The sequence below is a fragment of the Eutrema salsugineum genome, unplaced genomic scaffold (assembly GCF_000478725.1).
Source record: "Eutrema salsugineum unplaced genomic scaffold, Eutsalg1_0 scaffold_2, whole genome shotgun sequence".
NCBI classification, from domain to species: Eukaryota; Viridiplantae; Streptophyta; class Magnoliopsida; order Brassicales; family Brassicaceae; genus Eutrema; species Eutrema salsugineum.
The window spans coordinates 1,358,376-1,375,254 of record NW_006256829.1 but is presented as its reverse complement, the minus strand read 5'-3'; the positions used below and the strand labels follow the sequence as shown (position 1 = coordinate 1,375,254).

General features: G+C 38.5%; 4 protein-coding genes across 6 annotated transcripts; 1 reads left to right on the top strand and 3 right to left on the bottom strand.

Annotated features, from left to right (window-relative positions):
- Positions 1-96: 96 nt before the first annotated feature.
- LOC18018649 (uncharacterized protein C57A7.06) lies at positions 97-3,683 on the bottom strand. The gene is given in 12 exon segments (XM_024156238.1): positions 97-210; positions 299-430; positions 517-897; positions 991-1,068; positions 1,152-1,238; positions 1,334-1,633; positions 1,725-1,741; positions 1,744-2,038; positions 2,140-2,358; positions 2,494-2,963; positions 3,074-3,205; positions 3,368-3,683. Coding segments are annotated over 12 exon segments (2,541 nt in total).
- Positions 3,684-4,334: 651 nt separating this feature from the next.
- On the bottom strand, positions 4,335-5,569 carry LOC18018630 (protein RESTRICTED TEV MOVEMENT 2). Its single transcript, XM_006398879.2, has 2 exons — positions 5,383-5,569; positions 4,335-5,293 (listed from the first exon to the last, which is right to left on the bottom strand). Exons 1-2 carry the CDS (start codon positions 5,498-5,500, stop codon positions 4,407-4,409), a joined length of 1,005 nt encoding a protein of 334 aa, XP_006398942.1. The 5' UTR covers positions 5,501-5,569; the 3' UTR covers positions 4,335-4,406.
- Positions 5,570-5,918: 349 nt separating this feature from the next.
- On the bottom strand, positions 5,919-11,137 carry LOC18018629 (lysosomal beta glucosidase). 3 transcript variants are annotated; one of them, XM_024155918.1, is made up of 13 exons: positions 10,116-11,137; positions 9,973-10,005; positions 9,300-9,542; positions 8,653-8,857; positions 8,479-8,569; positions 8,235-8,380; positions 7,896-8,139; positions 7,594-7,698; positions 7,327-7,509; positions 7,004-7,205; positions 6,417-6,909; positions 6,236-6,322; positions 6,000-6,150 (listed from the first exon to the last, which is right to left on the bottom strand). In XM_024155918.1, exons 3-13 carry the CDS (start codon positions 9,520-9,522, stop codon positions 6,129-6,131), a joined length of 2,001 nt encoding a protein of 666 aa, XP_024011686.1. In that variant the 5' UTR covers positions 9,523-9,542; positions 9,973-10,005; positions 10,116-11,137; the 3' UTR covers positions 6,000-6,128. The 3 variants fall into 3 exon arrangements, with proteins under 3 accessions (XP_006398941.1, XP_024011686.1, XP_024011687.1); XM_006398878.2 differs by having other exon boundaries at positions 5,919-6,150; positions 9,973-11,137; XM_024155919.1 differs by lacking the exons at positions 9,973-10,005; positions 10,116-11,137 and adding an exon at positions 9,907-9,947.
- Positions 11,138-12,155: 1,018 nt separating this feature from the next.
- On the top strand, positions 12,156-15,301 carry LOC18018628 (calcium-dependent protein kinase 1). Its single transcript, XM_006398877.2, has 7 exons — positions 12,156-13,077; positions 13,211-13,354; positions 13,461-13,613; positions 13,829-13,944; positions 14,100-14,267; positions 14,453-14,677; positions 15,017-15,301. Exons 1-7 carry the CDS (start codon positions 12,156-12,158, stop codon positions 15,128-15,130), a joined length of 1,842 nt encoding a protein of 613 aa, XP_006398940.1. The 3' UTR covers positions 15,131-15,301.
- The last annotated feature ends 1,578 nt before the right edge of the window (positions 15,302-16,879 follow it).

Below are 16,879 nucleotides of genomic sequence, written 5' to 3'. Positions count from 1 at the left end.
ATCGAAAATTGTGTCTAGATAAGTTTTAAGAATGCAAAATTCTTTGGCCATTTAACTGGACTTGACTTTGCTTCAACCTCTATTGGTTTTACTACCCTATTTGGGTCTTTGTTTCTGATGGCTTCGAGGGTGTTCCTCATCTGCTTTCTCATTAGGACCTACTTACTCAAACTTGACAGGTTTAATGATCACCCCAGCTTTCTTCACAACCTGCACACATAGGTTAATCGAACCAAGGTTTAAGAAAATGCTACATTATGGGTACTACTGAGAGTTTAACAAAGTGATGAAAAGGAACCTCCGGTCGGTTTAGTTCTCCAACAATAGTCGTGGGATTAAACTCAGGTCCTATAGGCATACGCATACTATGTTCAAAAACTTCCTTCGATGTGTAAGGGAAAGGTAGTGTCTTTGTATGAAGTTTCTCAGCCTGTCAAAATATAGATTATGTGAGCAAGAGATCGGATGGTTAAGAACGAACAAAGGGATTGGAGGAGTATTAAGTGAGACACTGGCCTTTTTATCGACTTTTTCTGATATGATAACATGTTTGAGACCAGCGTCTTTCCTTGTTTCGAGAGCTTGCTCTCTCTTTTTCTTGGCATCTTCGTGTACCCTATCCATCCGTGAAGAAGAACCTCTCTTGTTGTGGACATTGGTCCATTGTCCCCAACCAGGATGTCGAACCGGTTTTTCGGGTTCAGGAACTTCCTGATTTAGTACCGCTCGCTTATCCTTCTCAAATTCTTCTATGACGTCATCACCCGCAAAAGCACGGTTTATAAGCTCTGCTTGAGAAGGAATTTCATAGGTTTCTTTTGAAGCAGATGTCAAAACCCCATCGACCATTTTCTCTGCTTCACTCTCTGAATCATCACTTTCTTCATCTCTCGATTCCTTTTAATGATATTAAAGTAAGATACAAAGTCAGGAAAGAAAACCACCTGAAGCTAAAAGAAACCTTTTTATCTTGAAGAAAAGAAAAGAAACCTTTTTATCTTGGGCCTGTGAAATTGGTACATGCGTCTTTGAAGCTTTTTTGGATTCTGCATTTTTGCAGCCTGTCATCTGGATACCATACAAAATATAGTTAATTAAAGATAATACATAAAGAGACGAAGTCTGATTCCTTTTTTTTTTTCAAAGCAAACCTTCTTCCAGGAGCCTGATGCATATAAGGCAACATCAAATGTTGTCTTAGTCTTAGATGCTGGATTTCCAGCAACATCATCCAACTTCTGCATGAAGTCAAACAACAGAAGTTGTAATCAGAGATTTGAAAGGGAGAGAAGAACGAACAATTATGACTAACCGAACAGGAAACACAAGGTACCTGGGTTTCCGTTATGGTTCCCGTGTTTCTAGCAGGTGAAGCATTATGTTTTACAGCCTTCAAGTCATTATCTTCTATGTCATCCATATCATCACTGTCACTATCACTGTTATTAAAAAAGTTGTCTGATTCCTTTTTAGACTCTATTGAAGCTTCGACTTTAGCTGCTGCACCAAATTCTCTTCTATCACCAACATGAGCGTATTTTTTTGGGTTTTTTGCTCCACCAGAGTTCTCCCACTCTTCACACTCCTCAAGTGCACGTTTAGCTCCCTCTTTTTTCTTTTTCATAGCACGAGCCTAACCAAACAATGAAAAAATAAGCCAACACAAGAATGAACGAAACCAGAATAAAATAGTCAGAAGTTTAGAGAAAGCAAACAAGAATTACCATGAAAGGTAATGACAAAGACCAGAAATGGGCACATCATCATCTTCCGCAGTTTTCAGTGTCTTCTCTTTTGCTTTTGCTATCAATTTAGAAGGAGTATCCTGATCTGAACCATCATTCAGTTCTTCTTCATTGTTGCTCTCATCACTACTACTTCCATCTTTTGTGGAGTTCATCTTTTTTGACAAAGTAGCGCCAATCTGAAGTTGTTCAGATAAAGCTGCCCGATTTCCATCGTATTTCACATCCAGTCTTAGTCTTACCGTGCGTTTGGCCCATTTTCTTGTGTTTTTGTGCCTTAACGTCGCGCGTTCCTGTATAAGCACATAACATATGCACAAAAACGACAGCTAATTACTTTTCTACAGTGTCTTGATGAAAAGTTTGTGCAGTGAAGAGGAAATTTTAGACTAACCACTGCTCGTCTAGCCTCCTGCTCCATAGCCTCTTTTTTAGCCACTTCTGGGTCCATTGATGCTTCCACTCCCGATTTCTTCGGGTCTTTGTATTTAAGGCGATTATAGGTTTTAGACTTAATCTTCTTGATTCGTTTACTTTTCAGCTCATCACGGAAGAGCACGCTCCTCATCTTATCCATGTGGTTACGGAACTTGATGTGGTCTTCCATAGAAACCTGCCACATAAAGAATTTGATCAAAGCAGTTACATCAGAAATTCATATAAACTATGTTCAGCGCAGCGATATGCCAGATGAAATTGTAAGTCAAATAAGCTGCGTGCAGGGAATGAACTAGATCACAGAACTTGCCTCGTTCAATTGGAGAAGCCTAGCGCCATCTTCTTTGTGAGCCTCCCGGACCTCGTTATCATTGAGTACAGAAGCCATTATCTTCTCAAATTCAGTCCTGGGCTGAAATTCTGATGCTATTGCACCAACTGTAGAGTATCCAACATCGACATCTTGGTTAAAGTAAACAGTTGGCGCCTCCCTGTTCCTCGTTACCAGAGGCATCCACTTGTTAAGCCCCTTGGCAACTACTCCTTTCACTGCTTTCCGTACCAGTCTTGCTCGTTCTGGCTTTGGCAGAGGAGCATGGACAAGAGATCGAGTATCTCTGATTCTCTTGCTTAATTGGTGATACCCAGGTTTTCCTTCAAGAGGCGCCAATAAGTCTTCCACAGTGATAAGGTTTTTACCCTCCAGAACGTCACGGGGAGGATTGAATTCAGACTCTGGATATGTTTCAGAGAAGAGTACAAGTTTGCTCTTACTCTCTCCTTAAAAAAATGAAAAGAATGTAAGTTAACATTCGCAGCTTACAAATGCAATGCACAGAAGATAGAAGCAAAACTCTGAGGATGAAAGTATCAATTTTTATTGTCAATACCTTCAAAAGCTGAACTTGGCATTCCAGTGACAGCTTGCAACATCCGTGTGTGTCGCTGTTTCTTCAAAGGCCGTCTATCATCATCACTATCGTCATCATCTTCTGACTCCACATTTTCATCCTTCATTGGAAGGAAGAAGATTTACCAGTAAGGCATACATATATAAAGGAAAAACAACTGCCAAAACCAGATCGAAAGTAATCAACTCATTACCAATTAATCAATTACAAACAAAAAAAACGTAAAACTTGCAAATTCATTCAGTGACGGCGATAAGAAACACAATCGAATCAAAGAAGGTAAAGTAAAGAGTGTAACAAATACCTCGAAATACTCGGGAAGCTCGAATTCGTAGTTATCGACGCGGTCATAGCGGTTGTTTTTCCTAGATTCCTCTTCAGGCACACCTTCTTCGTACTCGTACACATGGACGCCATTCCCGTCATCAAAATCGATCTTATCGTCTTCTTCGTCAGAGTTCAAATTAGGACGTCTCTCATTCGCAATAGTCTCGAGTATTGAGTTGGGCAAGTGAGGTCCTTTCCTCTTCATTCCCTTAGCTAGGAGGGTTTTGAAACTAGATTTCCTCTTCTCTCCTCCCATGACCATCTCTGTTTCTCAACTAGTCCGAGATCGATCGAAAGAGATGTTGTAGGGCTTCTCTCTTGATATAATTATGGGCATGTAAATCTCGGCTTCTAAAGGGTTTAGGGTTTAAGGGTTCTGGACCGGCCTATTTTTCTTTCTTTTGTTTAGGCTTAATTGAGAGAGTATTCAAGGGGAAAATATAGAATTATCCTTACTATTAAATTTTTTTTATCTTTTGTCAAACTTTAGGAATGATTACAACTTTTTATGTATATGATAAAACTGAAATTAGTCATTTTCTTATCTTCTACTTGATTAAGTTAAATCTTTTGTCAAACCAGCTATCAGTTTTCTCAAAATCATGAGCTAGCATAGTTAAATTTTACCAATCAATGTAGAACAGTAAAAGAACACCTAATAAGCATCAAACTCCATTCTCACCAAAATACAGTAGCTCCTCACCAAATTTAAAAGAATTTTTTACATGTGAACTCTTGTAATATATTTGGATTTCTAATTGAACTTTTTTTTTTTTTTTTGGTGTGAATTGGCTGGCATGCATGTGTAGTTTCATCTTATAATCCAAAATAAAATAAAAATTATGGAGATATATTTTCTCTATCATATGTGATAATATATGTCTTAAAAATGCATAACATCACCAAACTTTATTAGATTTCACAAAGTATACAACAGTTACAAAGTATAAAAGTTCTCCTTTACACAACTTCTTTAAGACATATATCATTCTGGTTTGGTAGAAGGTGATGAGGAAGAAGGAGACGAAGAAGATGAAGAGGACGATGAGCAAAAGGTATAGGAAACATAAGCTCCAAGAGCAAAGATAACAAGAGCAGCCACTCCTACATTCACCATCATCTTCTTCTCTTCGCTTGTTAAATCTTTTCCCCTTATTTTCTCCATTATCCCTTTCCCTATTTTCTTTTCTTTCTCCACCAAGTAACCTAATTTCTCTTCTGCTGATTTCACGACCTCGCTTACTCCTCCAGATCCGGATTTGGTCCCAGACCCGGTCCCAGATTTTGTATACACCACTTCTGGAAGCTTTCTATGTTCTGGTTTTAGAATCTTCTCTTTTCGTCCAGACTCATCCACAGACTTCTTCTCCTGGATCTTCTTCTCTAGCGTAGCTTCTTCCTCAAGCTTCTCTTTTGCTTTGGCTTCTTCTTGAAGCTTCCTTGCCTCAGCCTTCTCTTTTGCTATAGCTTCTTCTTGTAGCTTCCTCGCCTCAGCCATCTCTTTTGCTTTAGCTTCTTCTTGCAGCGTCCTAATTAGTCCCTCTTTCTCTTCAAGAAGCTTCTTCTTCTTCTCGGCCTCTTCTTCCTTCTCTTTCCTTCTGGATTCTTCCAACAACTTCTTCTCCTCAAGCTTCTCCACCTTAGAAGCTTCTGGAAGATTAGGCGTCTTCGTGATCGTCTCCTTAGGCATGGTGATGGTGAGGACGTTGTTCTTGAAGCTCCCATGGATCTTATCCACGAGACAGTTCTGCGGAACAGTGAACACCTCGTTGAAACGGCTCCATCTCCGATCAGCCACAGGACGTTCTCCGGTGACTCTTACCATCTTCGAGGTGTGCACATAAGTTACCTTTATTTGCTCCTTTGCAAAACCTTTATTAAAAAAAAAAAACATTCCACATAAGATAATGAACTAAAACCACCATAACTAGTCCAATTCATATATAATTTTGTATACAAACCTGGAAGATCAATGGTGAGAAGAGTGGCTTCAGGTTGATCTTTCCATTCGGATTTGGGGACAAGGTCCTCATACTGAATCCCGAAGCCTGTTCCTTTCATTTGCTGTCTTCCTGCCATTAATTAAATTTATTTTCTTTTCTGATGATCTCTTTCTGAATTGTTTGTTTTTGTATGAGCTTTGAGAATATCCATTAGGCTTTATTGCTCGGCGTATAAATATGATTTGAATTTCGGCAATGCTTAGCCATTTTCTCTTCTGTTATGCAATCGATATTCCTAGTTTTGCGGCTATGCCTTCCGTTCATCAAAATCTCTTCTTTAGTCTCAGGTCTTCATATGTTTCTTCTCTTACAAAGAAAGCATAAAATTCAGTTGCTTTCTTCACAAGTTTAGGCCTTGTGTCCCCCGAATGACGTCATCAGTTTTATCAGATGAGATCTACCATTTCTTCGTTCTCGTTTTACCAAGATTTACCATAAGTACCCACAACGTTCAATTTAAAGAGTGATAATTTTTAAAGCAGATAATTGTCTGTAGAAATTTTAGAACTTTCATAGAAGAACTTTCCAGTTTAATCATCCAAGAATGTTCAGGGCTGCAATAACTCTGAACAGTATCATGACACAGATTCAGGATCTTTTTAGCTAGGCTACAAGAGCGAAAAGAAAAGAAAGAAAAGAAAAAAAAAAGCTCCCACGATCAGATAACCGAAAGAATGATCTACCCCAAGCTTTTGCAGCTTTCATCATCTCAAAACTCGGCTTAAGCTGTAGACAAAAAGTTATCAGAAAAGTCATATTCTCACCAATTTCTGTGGAGAAATCATAACGGAAGTTGAACTGGTGATGATACCTTGGGAAGAGAAACAGACAAAATGTAGCAGAGACAAGGACTGTGATTATGCATGGCTTTGTAACAGCAGCAGAAGCTGAGGTTGACCTGTTTGTACAAAAAAAAAGAAGTTAAGGCTCTTAACCTTGTGTCTGAGAATACTGCAAATGGATGGAACATGAAGCTGTGTGAAGGATTTTACCTAGCAACAATGCTCGCAACTGACTCAGTTTCAAGACCAGACCCGTAAGCGAAGAGCGGGTCATAATGAGAATCTCCATAGCTCATAGGCAACTGCTCTGTGTTCCTGAACCAAGTCACAGGTAGTTTTCCACTGAAGCCATGGTCCCCAAACAGAGCATCAGTGATACCTTGGCCTTCTGTTCCCGGTAGCCACGCTGCAACCAATGCCTCGATCGAGGCAAGGTAAGGTTCCATCACAAGTGGTCTGCCTGAAATGACCACAACCACACATTTGACAGCCTGGCAAGTGGAGCTAATAATGGCTGGACCGGGATCCATCATGGTTAGCTTGTCGCTATCTCCTGCTGTTTCTGCGTATGGAGGTTCACCCACAGCGATGATAGCGTAAGCAAAGTTGTTTGCTTTGATGAATTCAGCATCTGGGTTTTCGCGGAAGACAACTTCAGTGCTTTGATCAACAGCTGATTTTATGGCGCCAAGAATCGTAGTCCCTGAAACAGAGAAAAGAGAGAGTATATTGTTCACATTCTTAGTCGCTGGAATGTTAACAGTTGTATAAACTACAATATGAGTTGCACAACTTACCCCTTGTGTTTTTGTTACCGCTAGATCCTTGCCATGTTATGGTCCAACCACCGCATTGATAACCTAAATTATCAGCGTGAGTACCAGCGACTAGGATCTTTGAAGTCTTCCTGGGAAGTGGGAGCATAGGATTGGTTTTGTTCCCGTTTTTCAGCAGCACAAGTGATTTCCTAACAGCCTCCCTTGCCAAGTCTCTATGTGCCTTATGATAGAAATTGAGAACATTCCATCAAGATTTTGTTATACTTGCAACAGGCTATAGCTCAGGAATATTAAACAACTTACTTGGCTTGGCTATAGCTCAGGAATATTAAACAACTTACTTGGCTTCCTAGTTCATTGGAAAAGGTGTAATCAGCCAAAGGGTTCTCAAAAAGACCCATGGTGAACTTGACAAGCAGGATTCTTCTGACAGCATCATCAATCCGTGTGATAGGAATTACTTTGCTCTTCACCAAGGACATAAGATCATTGACGAATTCGGTGAAGTTGAAAGGGACCATGACCTGCATATTATTATTTCATTAGCTAACGCAGGCATTTACTTATTTTTTAGTGCAGGATTGTCTGTGAAGTTTAAAACACAAAACCATATCAATGCCAGCTTGAATAGCAGCTCGGACAGAAGCTGTGTAGTTCGAATGCGGTGGTGTAGAGATCTTATCAACGCCTTGCCAATCCGAAATAACAAAACCCTGCACATATCATAGACAAGATAAGTTGGAATTAGGACCCAAAATCAACTCAATCTAAAAATTCACACATGCTCTATAAATGGTCTATTGACGACTCTGCCAAATACATGGAGAAGGAGCAAAATCCATTTAGAAAGACTGAGCATGTGCATTGAAGCCGTGCCTGACATCTGACGAGAAAAAGAGAGTAAGAAAACCTTAAACTTAAGGGTACCCTTGAGATACCCTGTAATGAGCTCAGTATTTGCATGCATCTTCTCACCATTCCAGCTCGAATATGAAACCATCACTGTGGAAACACCTTTGTAAATTGCATCAGCATAAGCAGGCATGTGAACGCTGAGAAGACCGTGTAAGTCAGTCACTGTGTTGTTCTCATTTATTCCTCTGGTTGTCCCACCATCTCCCACATAATGCTTGGCACATGCTGCAACTTTATCCCTATCAAAATTAAATGAATAGAAAGAACGAATGAGACTCCGTGCTCTTGTAAGGCTCAATATAATCGACGAATTAAGTTAGCAGAAAAGCCTTACTTTCCACCAACGAATGGAACTCCGTGCTTAAAGTTGGAAGGAGGCTCTCCTTGTAAACCAAGTATGACATCCGTCATGTCTTCCACGACTTTGTGATCCTCACTGTAGCTCTCATAACACCTACCCCATCTTGGATCTCTACAAACCTACAACAAGCCAGTGAGAAACAACTTTAGCAAATTTTCACCAAATATCTGCAAATAGTGCCAGATTTATAAAAGTTAGGCAGACGGTGAAAGCTTACTGCAATGCAAGGAGCAAACGTGTATGGAATTCCAGTGGCTCTGACTTCGACTGCAGTTGCTGCTCCAATCCTCTTAACTAGATCAGGATCCCTGTGGATTTCAAAGCTCTTAAGAATATCAGCAGAATCCCTCAGCAGAAGAAATCAAAATGACCGTTTTTAACTAAAACTTGCCTGGTGGCTCCAAGACCAACATTGTGAGGGAAGATAGTAGCGTTGTAGACATTGTTATGCCCGTGAACGGCATCAATGCCATATATCATAGGAATGCCCAAACGACTCACTAGAGCTCCCTTTTGATACTCATTTATCATATCAACCCAATTCTGAGCAGTTGCCTCAGGAAGTGGAGCACTCCCACCACCACTCAATACGCTGCCTGTACAGAAAAGAAAAGACATCTTCTACTTTCAAGTTTCACTCATGCATACACTCTATACCATGTAAAAATTACGAAGCTTATCTAGTTCTGTGATAACAAGATGATAAGAGACTGAACTCAACTGAAGGCTAACATTGAATGAAACCCTCAATTAACCTACAAACTCTGAACAATAACAGCTGGACCAACCCGTTTTCTAAAGAAACCATCCAAGATACCCACAATGAGAGAAAGTGGAGCACAAAAACAAGTTTAAGCATGAATCATTCCACGTTGTGACCATAATGTAAGAAGACTAAAATTAAGCATATAAAGAAAGACAGCGGAAATCGCCTGCGGTCCTAAACGCAAACAAGCTGGAAATCTTGGAGAGAAAAACATATGAAACAACTAAATTATCGATTTCTGGAAAATACAAGTAAGATTGATTTTTGCATACCGATGAAGTAATCTCTCATAATGTTGACAGTAGCCACACTTCTATCTATCTGAACCATCTGACCAATCTTTTCTTCCAGAGTCATTCTACCCAATAAATCCACAACTCGATCTGACACCTTCTGTTTCGGGTCCTTGTACAGCACATACTCACCATCCCCATTACAAACCCAGACACACATCCATAGAAGAATCCCTACGATTCTTACCGGAACTTTACTCATCTTTCGTAACAGGGGAAATTCTGGAAAAAAAAAACAAAGACAGAAACTCAAGATAAGAAAAAGTTGTCACTTCTTAGCTTGAAATGTCCCTTTGGAAAGGAAAAAAAAAGAACCCAAATTTCTGATATCTTGTGCTTCTCAGCAGCCAAACAAGAAACAATAAAAGCAACCTTTTTTCATCAATGAAAAGAGAGAAGAAAAAGCAAGCATTTTAACATAAAGAAACAACTTTTTGAGATTCACTGTTCTAGTTTTCAACAAAGATGAAGAAACACATGATTAATGGATCTTTTCTCAATTCCTTCCTCAGCGAAGCCATAAAGTTTGCCCCATACAAGATTCAAGCTAACAAAAATGGATAACAGGTGGCTACATGAGGTATACCGTATACATTGGGGGAAAGAAAACGCAAGATCCCACAGTATAATGGAGGAAGAAGGAAGAACTTACAGTAGAGTTAGACACAGCAACACCAGCAAATATCTGCAATTTTTTATTTAAAAAATTCAGAGTGATAAAAGAAGTACTTAATAAACGCTTTAAAGCAGATTGAGAGTATAAAAAATGAGAGAAGAGAGAGAGAGAGAAGGAACGTTTGATGCAGTTGTTTCTTTCTTGAAACGTGGGTTGGCTCACGTTTTTCCACAAAACATCTGTGTACCAGACGAGACTGGGGAAACGACGAACAAAAGCGACGTCGTTTCTTTACTAAAGTATCTTTTCCTTTTTGCAGATATCCCCTTTATCTTCGTTTCATTTATTATCCGAAGAAAATGAAAATATCGTATGCTTTACGTTGGACACGTGTCAATCCGCGGGGCAATCAGATTCCTCAAACTCTCATCTCACGCAAAACCGCGAAAAACTCAGCCTCCGGCCACCGCGACTTCAATCTCCATGGCCGGCGTAAACTTACACCGTACTGCTCTATTCGGGCCTGATGTACAGCGATTTCGACTTTTAGCTTCTCCCACGCGTGTTATCTTCTCCAATCTCCGAGCTACTCCAGTGGCCACTCTGCGTATCGCCCGCCGTTCAACAACAGCCTCCGCGTATTCCGTTGGTGGAGGATCTTGATGACGTTATGGATTTCAGAGCTGTGATGATTGAATCGGGGCAGGAGATGAGTCAATGTGGTCGTCTACGAAGGGGACAGTATCCAGAACCGAACTTTCGTCTGCAATTTCAGAGCTTTCGTGTTCCAAGGGATTAAAAAGTGCGAGATTTTCAAAGTCAGATGCTTTTTCAAGTCAGATGCTTTTGCTCAATTCCTCGAATTTTGTGTTATTGAGTCACAGATAGATACGTGAAGTTTCTGAGTGATGCCAATTCTGTGAATTGTCAGCGTTGCTGCTGAAAGGCTAAGGCTTTTTGCTAATGAACCCAGGTTTCCGCACTTGTTCGGTTCCTTGGCCAAGCCAAAGACAATGGAGAGTAAGGGTCACGATGCTGATTTAGAGCATCAAACTCGTTTTCCTCCATGATATTTGGTTGCAAGTTACAATATTAGTCTCTGTCTTTGATCTATGACGTACAGTATATGGTTTTAGATTCTACAAAAAATGTCGACTTTTAATCTTTGATCGGAAGGCTTTTTCTCACATTGCTTTTGGATGTGACACTATTATACTTAGTTATAGATAAAACTTGATATCTCTGTCTTCTTCTTCTTTTTTCCCCTTTGTTGTTTTCTGTTACGGAGCATTACATCCGTAAGATGCTAAATCGCTAATCAATTACCCTTTTGGATTATAAAAGACGACAGTAGTCGCTAGCCTAGAGTTCGTGTGGATTTGATTAAGAAATGAGAGTAAAGTTGAAGTCCTTCCCAGTGAAGGGATCACAATAAAAAGAAGATAGGACTCGAGAAAAGGAAAATCGTTTTTATGGTTTACATTTTTTAAGTAATTAAAAACCCATCTGCTTGAGAGAGGCTGCGGCATTAGAAGTTGCCAAGATTGAAAAGGGTGGACTTGCAAAACAAAAACAATTAAGACAAATCGCTGCGCAAAACTCGGCGGCGATAGATAAACACACACAGAAAGAAAAAGACTAAACGCGTTTTTCAGACTGGTTCAATCTTCTTCATCGTCTTCTCTCCCACCTTTGACTCTCCAATTAAATTAACAACGTCCCTACGGTTTTATGCAAGTGTAGTGCTATTAAACTATCCTTCTATTTTCTCCTCATTTTCCCACCCAACCCAATTTTTTTTTTTTCATTTACTCCCCAGATCTCTCTGTTTTTTTTTTCCTTGTCTGGGGTGATTTCTTCTACTCTCTGGGTTTGGTTCATTGCATCATCTGGGTTCGCTTCAATTCACGATTTTTTCAATACCCTTTTGATCTTTCTTGCTATTTTTCACCTCTGGATAAGCTCTGTGCTTGCTTCCCCTTTTAATCTTGGCTTTGGTCGCATCGACTAGTAGGGTTTATCCGTTCATTGTATGCATTGGTTTTGATCCGTTAAGTTTGATGTCTGTTGGTGTTTGAGAAGTAAAAAAAGTCTTTAGAGTTTGGAAGGATTTGACTTTCATCACACTATAAATGAGATTAGATTGTTTTGAGCGTATTGTGATCAGATCTTGATGCTATTTCTGGAGAAAGAGGTTAGGACAAGTTTAAGGGTATTAGATGGGTAATACTTGTGTTGGACCAAGCAGAAATGGGTTCTTGCAATCTGTTTCGGCTGCAATGTGGCGGCCAAGGGATGCAGATGATTCGGTTTCCCAAAGAAATGGAGATACTGCAAGTGAAGCTGTTTCAGGAGAGCTTCGGTCTCCATTATCTAATCAGGTCATGAATAAACCTCCTGAACAGCTCACAATGCCCAAGCCAGGGGCTGACGTCGAGACCAAGGCGAAATCTGACATACAGATTCAGCCTGAAAGCAAGCTGGAAACGCAAGAGGATACAAAACCAGAGTCCAAGCCGGAGACCAAGTCAGAGGCCAAGTCAGAGACTAAGCCGGAGACAAAAGGTGATACTCCAGCTAAGCCTAAGAAGCCTAAACACATGAAGAGAGTGTCCAGTGCAGGTCTTAGGACTGAGTCAGTGTTGCAGAGGAAAACTGAAAACTTTAAGGAATTCTATTCCTTGGGGAGGAAACTCGGACAAGGGCAATTTGGAACGACTTATTTATGTATCGAAAAGACTACAGGGAAGGAGTTTGCCTGCAAGTCGATTGCTAAGAGGAAGCTGTTGACCGATGAGGACGTGGAAGATGTGAGAAGGGAAATTCAGATAATGCATCACTTGGCTGGTCACCCAAATGTTATATCCATTAAAGGAGCTTATGAGGATGTTGTGGCAGTGCACCTTGTAATGGAGTGTTGTGCAGGTGGCGAGCTTTTTGACAGGATAATTCAACGCGGTCACTATACAGAGAGGAAAGCGGCTGAGCTCACTAGAACCATAGTTGGGGTGGTAGAAGCTTGCCATTCTCTTGGTGTTATGCATCGAGACCTCAAGCCTGAGAATTTTCTATTTGTCAGTAAAGACGAAGATTCCCTCTTGAAGACGATTGATTTTGGACTCTCTATGTTCTTTAAGCCAGGTTTGCATATTCTTTGTTACTCTATCTTCGATCGTTCAGTTTCAAGATTTGGTCTTTGACTTGAAAATCCTATGATTCTCAATAGAAAAAATCAGTCGGTGATTTTGGAAAATCCGTTCCTTCCTCTTTGCAGACGATATTTTTACAGATGTTGTTGGTAGCCCATATTATGTAGCTCCAGAAGTTCTTCGAAAGCGTTATGGCCCTGAAGCTGATGTCTGGAGTGCTGGAGTGATTGTGTACATTTTGTTAAGTGGAGTTCCTCCATTCTGGGCTGGTAAGGAAATGTATAATAAAAAAATAACATATCTGTCACTTGTCCTAATCAGGTTTCTGACGAAAAAACACTTTGTTAACTTTTTTTTGTTTCTTTGGACATTCAGAATCCGAACAAGGTATTTTCGAACAGGTACTCCACGGTGATCTTGACTTTACATCCGATCCCTGGCCGAGCATATCTGAAAGTGCAAAAGACCTAGTGAGGAAAATGCTTGTTCGGGATCCCAAGAGAAGACTAACTGCACACCAAGTATTATGTAAGTTATTTTGATCTGAAACCTCTCTCTTTCAGCTAAAGCGTTGTGATTCATTTTCTGCTAATTCCATAGAGCATAGATTTCACTGGTCCTACATGAATAACGTGTGTTGTCTCACAGCCATTTAGTAATGAAGTTTCCAGGTATACTGTCATGTAGAGTGCATTTGTGCCATGGTTCTATTTCTCATGAAGTTTTGTCTGAACACTGAACAGGTCATCCATGGGTACAAGTCGACGGCGTGGCTCCAGACAAACCTCTGGATTCTGCTGTTCTGAGCCGTATGAAGCAATTTTCAGCAATGAACAAGTTCAAGAAAATGGCTCTTAGAGTAAGCGAATTTTCAACGCCGAGTAAAATCTAAAAGCTTTGTAGAACAAGATTCTCATAAACATAAAATATTTACAAGTTGCCTCCTCTTCTTCTTGCTTTGTGGAATCAGAGAGACAATGCAGAATAAGTTTATCTCTTTATGCCGTCTTGTAGGTCATTGCTGAGAGCTTATCTGAAGAAGAAATCGCCGGCTTAAAAGAAATGTTTAATATGATAGACGCCGACAAAAGCGGTCAGATAACTTTCGAAGAACTGAAAGTAGGACTAAAACGAGTAGGGGCAAATCTCAAAGAGTCAGAAATTCTCGACTTGATGCAAGCTGTAAACTGTGACCCCTTTGCTAGTTTGTTATTCAATACAAATCTCTTAACTATGATTATGAACTGGGGTTCTGATATTTCCAAAATTATTCAGCTGGTTCTGGATATGTAGTTTTGCGTTTTTGCTTGGACTTTTGCTTGGATTTCTAATTTATATGGTATGTGTGTCATGCGTATGTAATTCAGGCTGATGTGGACAACAGTGGAACAATAGACTACAAAGAGTTCATAGCCGCAACATTGCATCTAAACAAAATAGAGAGAGAGGACCATTTGTTTGCAGCTTTTACATACTTTGACAAAGATGGGAGCGGTTATATCACCCCGGACGAGCTCCAACAAGCTTGTGAGGAGTTTGGAGTTGAGGATGTCCGCATAGAAGAAATGATGCGTGATGTTGATCAAGACAATGTAAGCTCCTTTACACCTTTTTTATCACCAATCATAATTTCCATATGAGTTGAAGAAATACATCTTGCCTACATTTTCTCTACAATGAACAGCTTAGAGGATAATATACTATCTGAACAATATGGATTCTCTCTGAAAACTCGGCGGATTGAGTATGATTTTGTAAACCTATGGAAATAATAGAAACTATCTTTCCTGAGACACGGTGAAGTTAACCAATGTTGCAGTTAGCTTTGGATTAGATACTGGAACCTCTAGTGTCTTTCCTATTAGAACTTTTCATTAACTCCTGAATCTCTGGTTGAGTATTTTGGTTTGAATCTGAGTTGTTGTTTGCAGGATGGGCAAATAGACTACAATGAGTTTGTGGCGATGATGCAGAAAGGGAGCATCACAGGAGGTCCCGTGAAGATGGGACTAGAGAAAAGCTTTAGCATTAATCTTAAACTCTAGTCTAAACTACAAAAACTAAAGTCAAAGACAAGAGTTTCTGATAATATATGATTGATTGGGTTGAAGACAAATGCACACCCAAGATTTTCTTTTGCCCTCTTTTGTATTCTCAATCTTTTGGATGAGATTTGTCTTGGACTTGTTTTGGTAGATTTTTCAGAATTATTAGCATATATACCACTATAATATAAATAAGAAAGGGAAAAAAAATAACTAGTGAATTGTAATATCTATACTATTAATTAAGAATCATTATAAATAATAATTTTCGTCTGTTGAATATTATCAACAATGTCATTGGAAATTAATAAAAAAAATTATTATCTCATTAAAAGTAATTTAGATTAAACATTCTATTTAATAAGTGTAAAGCATGATATTAATTACCAAAACTATTCTTAATTAGACCATATTAATCATTTTAATATTGTATATCCTCATCTTTGTTTCTATGTAAAATAACAGAAGCATCACATCATCCATATAATTAAAAAACTATTTTTTCTGTAGGATATACGTTATAATTCGAATTTTAAAAACGAACATAAAGATAAAAACATATAACAGCAGGAAACATGAATTTAATTTGCGTCTAACTTAAATATGTATATATATATATATATATTAGCTTTTATCATGTTCTTTAATTTAATTTTTTATTTTACTTGCTTCTTTGTTGACAAAAAAAAAACTTGCTTCTTTAAAGTAAAGGAAAAAAAATATAGAAGTGGGTCTTGTAAGTCACAAATCAACTTATTTCTCCAATAGTAAATAATTTAAAGCGTGCGTATGTTGTTGACATAAAACAAAAAGTGTTCAGTTTTAGGGTACGACTTTTTGGTTTATAAAAGTATTAAATTGAGTTTCCAATTTTCTATTTAAATAAACTGATTAATTGTGAATTTCAAAGCTGGGTCTCTATCCCTTTAGTTTTGTCAATTTCAGTCCACAAAACGTGATCATCATTAACTGTGATCATACGGTTTTATTTGTGCATGGGTGTATGGGTCTAACTGTGAGTTGGTTCTTCTTTAAAGTATTATGTTATTGTTTTGTAGAAATGAAGACCAAAAAAAACAAAATTGTAATATAGTGTAAAGTGATTTTGATTGATTTAGTATATTTTATGTTTATAAACAAGGCCTTTGATAAAAACTTTAAGATGCTATTTTACCAAAAAAAAAAAAGGTGAACACATATATATATAAACATGCAAACTCAAAATATATATATATATATATTGAATCCAAAAAACTTCAGATTCGTTGAATGTACATGTTCATTAGTTAAATCTCAAAACGTATAAGAAATACCCATCACAGTGGGTTGACGAGTTGTATATTTCACATTGGATTGAGGCTTTGAATTGTACTTTTATGTTCCATTACAAAAGAAGTAAAAAAGAAAAACGATCATGAGAGCATGAGTTAGTGTAGGAACTATTAACTTTAAGTTAATGACATAAGGTTACGAGTTGGCAAGTTAGGACCTTATGAATTAGGACATACCTAATTTTCTTACATTTTAAACACCTAAAAGTATCATCCTTCATAAACATTAAAAAAACCAAAAAATCTTATCTTTCACATGGATTGGAGAAACTTAGCAAATTAAACATTTGATGTATGATTTATTTTCCCATTGTTTATATAACTATACATTCAATATGTATAAACTTAGCAAAGTAAAAAAATTGTACGTAAAATAATCAACCAACTAGTTTATTAAGTTCGATTCTTTTATACTTTC